Here is a 10,538-nt window from a genome sequence, read left to right on the forward strand (position 1 = left end):
TCTGACATGGATCTCCATGTAATGTGAACTGCAAAAAGGCCTTCTGGGGTTCAAAGCGGCTGATTTCAAACCCACACTACCAATGTGTCTTGCTTGGAACAGGAATACTTGTGGAAATCTAAAGCGATAGACTGCATTTTAAAATTCAGAAGTCCCAACTTAGTGCACCGAATTCACAAAAAGTAAGTGGAGTTTCCTAAGTGCAAAAGCATAGCACATGAAATGGATGGCAGAACATGGACCTCTCCTCTCCCAGTCCTCTTTTCTAATGAAGCAGTTCCTGATATGGACCAAAGAGTTGGATTCATTAGCTGCGAGTTGTAACTCATAAGTTGATGCACCATCTAACCCATCCTGCTAACTTACCACACTTTTATTCGTCTTCCTGCATACCTTAAACACTGCTACTTTCATTAGTAATGCCTGACCTTTACACATTTCCAAAGCCCTTAAAATAAATAATTTGGTATAAATACAGACAACAATCAAAACCTACCATTGTGCACAGCCGAGGAGCTTTAAGTGCAAGATCAACCATAGCAGGTAGTACGGTATCAAACAGTTGCTGTACCTCACAATGTTCAAGACACTGAAAAGACAAAAAAAAATACATGTAAGCTTAAGTATTGTTAAATGAGATATGTGTCGAGCTGACTGCCTACTTAGGCAGTCGGTTACTCGGAGCCAGCAGTCAGAGTGACTGATTATATGTAAGTTGACATATTGTTTTGTCACACCACAGATTTCTCTTAACAAATGGAGAAAAAAAACCTAACTTTTTGTTATTTATTTAAGAATCAAACCAGTGCTTGTTTTTGTGCTTTACATTTTCTGCTCATTGACTTGAGCATGATTTTGACTTGTTTTTGTCCAAACAAAAAACAAAATCTGTCTTTTTTATGTATAAGTACAAGCTAAGAAGCTACGTCTTCATTTGTTGCACTTTCAACAAATATACTGGAACAACTCATTCATGTAATAAATATGAGTTTTAACATCAATCCATCCATTTTCTTCCCCTTATCTAGTTCAGTGTCCAAGGGGCTGGAGCTTATCACACCTGCCCAAGTGTGAGACACAGGATACATCGTAGCCCGGTCGCCAGTCTGTCACAGAGCTAACAAGGACAGACAACCATACACATGCGAATTCATGCATAGGGCTAATTAAGGCTCAAATTAACCTAAACCCACATATGTCACACATTGTTGATGTGTGTTAAATTTTATAAATAAAATAAAATAAATTTTCCACGCATTGCTTTCCTCATTGAATATTAACAAAAGAAATGATGCACGGGTTTCATGCAATTAAAAAAGAGCCATAAATTATTCCTTGTTTTGTGCATTTGTTGTTCATTTTCCCTCAATTTTAAACGTGCCATTTTTTAAGGTTTAGTATTGTTTTCTTAAGCCCAGGACCCAGGATGTAACTGAAAATTTGAGGATGAGCCAACTGTTTGATTAACTTGACATGGTCTAAAAACAGCTTTACAGCAAGTCAAAGGTCATAAACGTACAACAGTAAGCAATATCTACGCAATTTTCTCTCATATCCAACAATAAAAACTCAAGTTTCAGTTTATTGTTGTTATAGGATGAACTCCCACTACTCAGATATCAATAATACTTAAACTTCAACAGTGAAAAAAAACCACAGAAACAGAAATGCTGCAGAGGCGTTCACTACACAGAACCCTTTTCCAAAGAAACTACCATCAATCTAGGAATGAGCTCGCCACAGCTGAGGCATCCATACTTCAGCTTGAAGCTTACCTCAGCATCCATCTGCAATTCCCCCTAAAATAAACACCCAGTTATTCCATCATACGCCCCAGATTTACAACGCAATCATTTATGAGTGTTTTGGCTTCGAATGTCACTGTCATCAATCACATGCCTTATTCTATCAAGGTAAGCAGGGGAGCTTGTGCTGATTAAATGGATCTTCTGGGAGCAAATGCAAATGACCAATTGTGGAGAGAGTGGCAGGGTGGCTTGATTTTCCACAGGAAGTCTTTGGTGGTTGATTTGGCCAGGGGCATTTATATGGCTGCAGAGCAGGTCTGACTAAATGCTGTCAGGAGTAATGAGCTGGCAGACATCATAAAGCGCTCCTGTGGGACTAATAGATGGTAGCTGGTGATGCGGCAGGATGAGGGCAGAAAGACAACCCCCCCCCCCCCCCCCCCCTTTTCCACAGCTAGAGCAGCTCACCACAAGGTTAGGGTGGACACACAAACTATACATTTCACATCCATAAATATGACAGACCAAGTTTCATCAGGGCAGTCAGGATTTAGTGCTTCATAGCATAGTGATCGATTAGACATTGATCTTCCATACATTCTAGTCTTTACAAGTCATTTTAATTTTCTGGCAGCTCAACCTTCACAACTCTTGATTTGACTATTTAATTTACAGTTCTTCTAAGGGTGTTTCCCCAATACATTTAGTGTCAAACCCTACATTTCAAGACATTGTTAACAGTGAGAGAGACGGAAGCAAACAAGCAAGCAACAGCGCACAAAAATGAGAGGAACAGCCTTGTTGTCTTGCTGCTATATATATGTTTGTGTACTGAAACATCAGCTGTACTGTACTCCCGGACTGGGTTTGTGCTTAGCCCTCAGACATTCGTCAGAAAATGACACAGTGACAGTTTCATTCGGCAGAGGAGAAACACTAAGACAATTTACAGACAAGCCCTAATTTGGAAACCTCTTCTTTTTTTTTCTTTTTTTTTACCTAATGGCTATTACATGCTGAGCGGACTGTCAGTCACAGGCCCAGGGGCCACGTATCCCTTCACTATTTTACCTCAGTGATACAAGATGTTGCACCACATTTAATTAGGTTGTATTGGCTTAGAAGTTCAGTGGTTAGCATTCGTAATGACCACAAAAAACAAATATGACACTGAAAACTGTTATATCAATCAGCTGGTTTGGCCACTGTTATAGAATGGCTGACCGTTTGTTTCTTCACGACATTAGAGTGTGCATAACAAATAAATCGCTTTGCATGAAACAGGTCTGCCGTAGAAAGACAGCTGTTAATCATTTCTGCTTAAGTGTTGTCATGAAGGTCTGAATGCTTGATACCAGTCACAGCCAGCAGGTGTGCTGTGCCTACGTCTTTCTATTCAAGAATATTTAGTGGGTGGATTCATCACTTGGCTAACTGTTGCTTATGTCAGCGGTCCCCAACAACCAGGCCACGTACCCGAGTCGTTTGGTATCGGGCTGGAACCAGTCCGTGAGTCATTTGGTACGAGAGTTGAGGCTCGGGTGTGAAATTTATGGTTTTCAAGGTTTTTATTATTCTTTAAACGTTTTTATCGTTAACTCTGTTTCCCTGGGTCTTTTCCCGTGTCTTATGAATAAATCCTCCTTGTTTTGGGTACCAGCACTGGTTTTATTTTGTTGTATTTATCCACGACACCTTAAAGGCCGGTCTGTGAAAATATTGTCAGAGATAAACCGGTCCGTGGCGCAAAAAGGGTTGGGGACCTCTGGCTTATGTAATCAAATTCTGGTTTCTACTGTGTCATTTAAACACTGGTTTGTCCTTCTCTAGTGAGCGCCGCTTGCCTTTATAAAATGTCTTTGGAACATAAAAATGACAAAAGTGGGGGAATTGCTGTGGTCACGACAGCGAGCAGGCAGTTGGAGTTGCTGATGAAATTGCTTCCGGGAAGACCAACTTACTGCCTGGCCTTACTTAGCATCCTTACAGACTTAATGGGGGCTTTTAATTAAATTGGATTAAGCTATAAAAAGGCTTAGACAGCTATTGATCTGCCAAGCTTTCTGACTTACTAAGAAAATATCTCAGAGAGAAGGAAAAAAACAATTCTGAATGGGCTAAATTTAGCTGAGTAATCCATGATGAGAGGGAACAAGCATTAGGTTTAAATAACAATTTGGCTGGACTGTGCCGGATATCACAAGCACTCACTTAATTCTGAACACTGCATTGTTATAACGATTCTGTTCCTAATTGATATACCCAGGAAGAATTTAGGAATAAAACAAATGCTTCTAAATGCTAAAAGTAGCTATAAAATTAGGCTTCAAATTGAATTTGCTTTGCCATCTATCTTTAGGCTCTTTTGGGTGCTGGTGTAGTTAAAATATAAAGTTTCAGCCTGTGCAGTAGACATAATAAGTAATAAAGATCATACTTTATCTACAATCTCTAAGGAGAGAAACTCTGTAAAAGGGCTGACACTTTAAAAAGTTATCTTGTAAAATTGAATGACAAGAAATCATTGTCCCATATCTAAAAATGTTATCCTCATAACACGAGTGCAATTATAGCCCCTAACTGTCTGGAAAGAGGATAAGAAGTGTTTAAAAGGATAAAGAGGAAGACAATAAAAAAGAAGACATTCCCCTGGTTCACCTGAAACAGCTGGTGCTGCTATGCTCTGTGCTCATCTGTCCTAAATGTGCTCCCGGGAGACTCACAGGTACCGTGAGGGGATGACACACACTAATGGGCTTACAGTCAAACAAAGACAAGCAGATTCCCTTTGCGATAACAACTTTACTTTACTATCAGCTTTAGATTCATTCTTCATTAGACTAACATTTAACCAGATAATCATGGTGACTTAAATTTTGCTGGGACTTACAAGTCAACAAGGCTCAATCAGATTCAAATAAATCTTTATGAGTTTTTTTTCATGGTAAAGATCTTATAAAAGGATTCTTATTTCTGCTATATTCAGCAAACATGTCTGTACAGGACAAGTTGTTGGAATTAAAACATTTTCAGTAGTCCATTAGGAAGTTGTGCTAATATTATGCCTTTTCTTTTGTACAAGACAGGCCCATAAACATCAGGTAACAGTCGTATACTGAACATCGTACCTCTGTACAAAGAAGGTTCAGGGCAGTGAAGTCCCATTTCTTTGCATGGGCTGTGTTATACCTAAGGATTGCATCCTGAAGAGAAGAATGAGAAGTTAGAAGTCAGACTGAAAATGTAACATTTGCGCAAAAAAGTACAAATCTGGTTTTATAAATGGTGTAAAATACAACTGATGCAAACTCTGCCACCATGTGGTTGCTTATGGAATACGATTTGTATCTTTGCCATTGCTTTCACAATATAATTGGAAACAAATATGCTCAGAAATTCTTCAATATTATGTAAAACACTTAAAAGCCTACTGTGGTCATTTGTTTGGCAACTCTGGCAACACAAATTTTTTCTGCTTTTTGAAACAGTTTACAGGAGTGTAAGTGTTTCAGGGTTTCAACTGCTTGGTTTCCATATTTTAGGTTTGACTAACCAGTGTCTCTGATCTCTTACCCTCACATCCAGACAACTTTTGAACCCCCTCTGCAAAGCAGTGCGGATCAGGTCCCATCGACTTTGGACGCCATTTCCATCCTACACAACATAAAAAATAAATAAATAAATACAAACTTTTCTTACATCAATGTTCTTGCAGTAACTAACTTTATTGTACTGAAATGGCATGTCTGGATGGAGGGATGCTATACAACTATTATACCTCGGTCTCCATAGGAAACAGATTCTTCTCAGAGCAGGGCATCTTCACTGACAAATCATCCCATGCATCCTTGAACTTGGTAGGGTATGGGACAGGGACTTCTCCCTCCCTGAGGAGATCTGTCTGTAACAGGGAAATAAAAATGCAAGAGGAAAACATGTTCTTTACAGGTTACTGTTGTTTTTAGAGAAATTATGATGAAATTAACCGTTTTCCCTTTGCTCATTAAAAGAATGCCTTTTGGTTTATTTTAAAAGCCCCTGAAAGTTAGAGCACGGCTTGGTAGATAGTGTAAAAAATTAAAGAATAAACTAAAATTTCTATAAAAGCTTATCTTGTATAAGGCATTTTAATTGCCTCACACTAAAGGTAAACGCATAGAAAATAATAATACAAGCATTACATATTTTCAAGTCATACATTTCTTTGATGCGTAATGAACTAAAAGACAACCAGTTTTCAGTGTACACATTAGATCTAATTAAAAAATTAATTACAAATACATTTTCATTCTTGGAATTTAGTGATTGGCAGCATCTAGTTTTTGTGGCAGTGTTTGGTGATGGTAAGAGCAAGTTGTAGCAGTAAAGCAGCACTGACTATGTCCCTGTGGGACGAGCAGTGGAGGATAGTCTGATAGGACTGCTACTGACAAGTGCCCCTCAGGGGATCATGGAGGACGGCTTCACTCGGCCCAGCACTGTCTCTCTCATTCTCATTCACCCTGTCTGCATCTCAAGAGCCATTCTTTACATCATCTTTGCCAATCCTCCCAGTCTTCTTTTCTCTTATATAAACACATTTCATCAAGCGATGATACACACTCACCAGACACTTTATTAGGTACACCTTGCTAGTACTGAGTTGGACCTCCTTTTGCCTTCTGAGTTGCTTTAATTACTGTAGCATTGATTCAACAAGGTGCTGGAAATATTCCTCAAACATTGTGGTCCATGTTGATATAATAGCATCACACAGTTGCTGCGGATTTGTCGGCTGTACAGCCACGATCCAAATCTCCTGTTCCACCACGTCCCAAAGGTGCTCTGTTGAACTGAGATCTGGTGACTGTGGAGGTCATTTGAGTACAATGAACTCATTGTGATGTTCAAGAAATCAGTTTGAGATTATCTGAGCTTTATGACACATTGATGCATGATGCATTATCCTGCTGGAAACAGAAAGATGATAGCCTGTGCACTGGGATCATTCAGAGATAGATAAACTCAGTCAGCAACAACACTCAGGTAGGCTGTCATGTTGAAACAATCCTCAGTTGGTACCAAAGTGTGCCTAGAAAATATCCCATAGACTATTACAACCACCACCAGCCTGGACAGTTAATGCAAGGAAGGATGGAGCCAGGTTTTTATGCAGTTTAATTCAACTTCTGAATCTACCATCAGAATGTCACAGTACAAATCAACACTCGTCAGACCAGGCAAAGTCTTTCCAATCTTCTATTGGATCATTTTAGTGAGCCCATGTTAACTGTAGCCTCAGTTTCTTGTTCTTAGCTGACAGGAGTTGCACTTAGTGTGGTCTGTTGCTGCCGTAACCCGTCTGCTTCATGGTTCAACATGTTGTGCATTCAGAGCTGCTCTTCTGCATACTTTGCCTGTAACAACCGGTTATGTGAGTTACTGTTGGCTTCCTATGAGACTGAAGATCTCTGGGCATTTAACTCTGACATGCCCTTATTAGCCAGAGAACCGCCATTCACTGAATATTTTCTCTTTTTCACATTATTCTCTGTAAAACCCAGAGATGCCTGTGTAGGAAAATCCCAATAGATAAGCATAAGTATTAAAAGACTGAAAGAGTGAGACAGTAACAAAGGAAGACATTCCCCTGGTTCACCTGAAACAGCTGGTGCTGCTATGCTCTGTGCACATCTGTCCTAAACCTGCTCTCGAGAGACTCCCAGGTATCGGTGAGGGGATGACACACACTAATAGGCTTACAGCCAAACAAAGAAATGCAGATTCCTTTTGCAATAACAACCTTAGTTTACTATCAGCTTCTGCATCATCCTTTATTAGAATAACATTTGAACAGATAATTATGGTGAGTTAAACAAAATCTGCCTCATAGGTTAACAAGGCTCGGTAGTCAGCAATGTGATTTAAATAAATTGCTTTATTTCTTTAGGAGTCTTTTTTTTCCAAAGTAATACTTTTGAATTACAAATATTCAAGCATGTTGGATGGAAAACATTTTTTTTAATTCCCCATAGCCTGAAATACACAGAGCAGCCATCAACATTCATGACACGTTCAAATTCACTTAAATAACCTTTCTTCCCATTCTGATGCTTAGTTTGAACTTCAGCAGGTCATCATGAACATATCTGTATTAGCAAATACAAAGATCCACAAAAGAAGAAGTGGCTGTTGACTCACCCTGACTGTGACAGTGTGATGAGGTGCTGATTTCAGGTGGGACAGAGGAGGGGCACACTGGGGTAGTCTGTTCAGCTCATCTATGGGCGTCCCCTGCCATTTTGTCTCAATGTTATGTGATGGCCATGAAACACTATACAGAAAAAAGGCAGAACAGGTAAGCAGACAGCAGATTAACTAAAGGACATTATGAATATAATGGCATTAGGGCACAAAAAAAAAAAAAAAAAAAAAAGTTGTAGTGAAAATCTTTCCAAGGACCTTTGCAAAATTGCATCTGGCTGGCTTTCAATTAAGTCCTGGCTCATATTAGATGACCCACTGTGGTCTGCTATTTCAGCATCCTCGGATCCGATTGCAGGAAGATGTTCTCTTTCTTTGGTTGAACTTCCTGGATCAGAGTCTTTGATAGTCTGCTGAGATTCCATTACCTGAGCCTTTGCAAAGGCAGAGCGCTCTGCACAAAAACCTCCATCACAATCCTGGTCTGCAGAGTTGTTGAACATGGTTTTACAGACTGGACTATCAGGACTGAGCATCTCCACATCAATGGGGGTACACACTGGGTTTTTGGAACTAAAACTAAGACAGGGATGGAGTTTTGTATTGGTAGTGTGTGCAGCAACACAGGTTGTCTTAGAGGGGTGAGGACCTGGTGAACTGGGCCTCTTAGATTTCTGCCCATTAGAACACTGTGTTGGAGCTGTGTTACTTTTGCTGCACGTGAGCACAGCTTCATCCGTGTCACCTGCAGACCTACAGTCCATCAAATTCTGGGAAGACACATCATCATGCGTGTTCTCTGTTTGTGCACTGTATCCTGTAGCGTCAGACGTTTGTGGTTCAAAACAGAGTTCATCACTTTCATCTGTGAGGTTAGTTTTTGGAGCATCATTCTTTACATCTTCTTGATTAACCTCAGCATTTAAACTGCTGCAAAAAAGAAAGAAAATAAAACATAAAATATACTTTTATCATAATCACACATTTTCCATCAATATCTTCTTTAATTAGCAGTACATTGGAAATTAATCATGCAAGACCAAGCAAACTGTTAACTTGGATACTTTACCTCATTTGAGAATCCATAACTTCATCCACGTTTAACACGTCATACAAGACTAATCAGAACCAGCTGTATTAGAGAGAAAGAAAGTAAATATGCTGGCACAGTAAGAAAAGGCAGTTTATATACACTCATCATTGGCATGTCAGGGTAATTTGAGGCTTTTAATGGTTTCTTTGAAGTTTTCCAGGGTGGCATGATTGTGCAGCAAGATAATTACTTCAAACAACTGTACATAAGTACAAGTTATGCGGCTGTGTGTTTTCCAGCGTCTGGAAATATACCCAAAGTTTTAGAGAGGAATTGGTAAGGATGTTGTTCAGTGATAACCCTGGAACTACAAAGGCTAAGCCTCCCGTGAAGTGTCGACTACTCGAACGCCAGCATCAACGTCCACATTGACAACGTCCACATTGACAACGTCCACATTGACAACGTCCACATTGACAACGTCCACATTGACAACGTCCACATTGACAACGTCCACATTGACAACGTCATGGACAGGAGGAGTATCTCCATATACTTCAACTTCATCTCAAATCAATAGCTAACCAAAAAATAATAAGGGTGTTTATATATTTGAGTTTGTATATATACTTTTGATCAGGTGTGGATTAGAAAAAAACCAAATTCACTTCATTTTTTGCACCCAATTCTTGTATTTTAAAGCGATTACAGATTTATGTTGTACAGTAGTTAAAAGAACTGTTCAAAGAAATCCTTACAAACCAGAAATAAACATGACATTCAGCCTTCGTAAGCAACAACATAGAAACAATAGAAATACACGGGTCTTGGTATGTATAACTGGACTTCTAATACAGTGAAATACAAACTTTGTTTATTCCTAGTGCCGTTTGGAAGCTACAGTAAGACCTAAATAGGTGTTTTGGTCCACTTATTACATTCTGAGACTTCAGCGAAGATGGTCGTAGGTAGATGTTCACAGTAAGTTACAGATTCAGTTCATTTTACCTGTATATATGTGCATTAATTACAGACAAAGACGGCACACCGCGAAAAAAACGCACAGCTGACAGCTCCAACAAAGCTACGACGAGCTGGCCAAGCATATTTTCTTCATTTGACACGTCACTTTCACGCTAAAACGACAGATTTTTCTTTATCTTACTACCCTGAGCGCACTGCAAAAACACAGCATCTTTAGCTAACTTAGCTTTGATTGGCTATAAATGCTGAAGGTTAGCCTCGATTACTGTAGCTCGGATTAACCTATATATATAACCTATATAAGCTAACAGTGCGGTCGTCATTCAAATAAAGAAGCGTAACTTACAAGCTTGTTCCTTGTTCGAGGCTTTTAAATATAAACTATTTTTCTCCACATTATTCACTTTCACTTCGAGATGCTTCTTCTTCTTCTTGTGGCTTTTAAGGGCGGATAGCACACCAACTTACAAGTGCATTGCCGCCACCTGCTGGACCGGTGTAAATACACGTAATGCTAAGATGGTAAATGAAAGAAATATGTCAATGTGACAATGTGAGGATTTAACTATAAGAAATAAATGTGTAAAATT

The 10,538-nt window shown here is 39.3% G+C and overlaps 1 protein-coding gene across 2 annotated transcripts in view; it reads right to left on the minus strand.

Moving 5' to 3' along the window:
* The window catches only part of parga (poly (ADP-ribose) glycohydrolase a), a 28,394-nt gene extending 17,969 nt beyond the window's left edge, over positions 1 to 10,425 (minus strand). Inside the window, exons 1-8 of one of the 2 annotated variants that reach the window (XM_085296774.1) lie at positions 10,295 to 10,425; positions 9,001 to 9,063; positions 8,190 to 8,858; positions 7,929 to 8,061; positions 5,527 to 5,649; positions 5,322 to 5,402; positions 4,877 to 4,951; positions 497 to 589 (exon numbers count right to left, since the gene is read on the minus strand). In XM_085296774.1, coding sequence (XP_085152900.1) covers positions 497 to 589; positions 4,877 to 4,951; positions 5,322 to 5,402; positions 5,527 to 5,649; positions 7,929 to 8,061; positions 8,190 to 8,858; positions 9,001 to 9,017 — 1,191 coding nt within the window. In that variant the 5' untranslated portion in view covers positions 9,018 to 9,063; positions 10,295 to 10,425. Of the gene's footprint in view, positions 1 to 496; positions 590 to 4,876; positions 4,952 to 5,321; positions 5,403 to 5,526; positions 5,650 to 7,928; positions 8,062 to 8,189; positions 8,862 to 9,000; positions 9,064 to 10,294 lie in introns of both variants that reach the window. The other variant, XM_085296773.1, reaches the window with a different exon arrangement.
* Positions 10,426 to 10,538: the final 113 nt, after the last annotated feature.

Source organism: Mchenga conophoros, linkage group LG13 (genome assembly GCF_057382185.1).
Source record: "Mchenga conophoros isolate Kocher_MC1m ecotype Shallow Benthic linkage group LG13, M_conophoros_male_GT1.1, whole genome shotgun sequence".
Lineage (NCBI taxonomy): Eukaryota > Metazoa > Chordata > Actinopteri > Cichliformes > Cichlidae > Mchenga > Mchenga conophoros.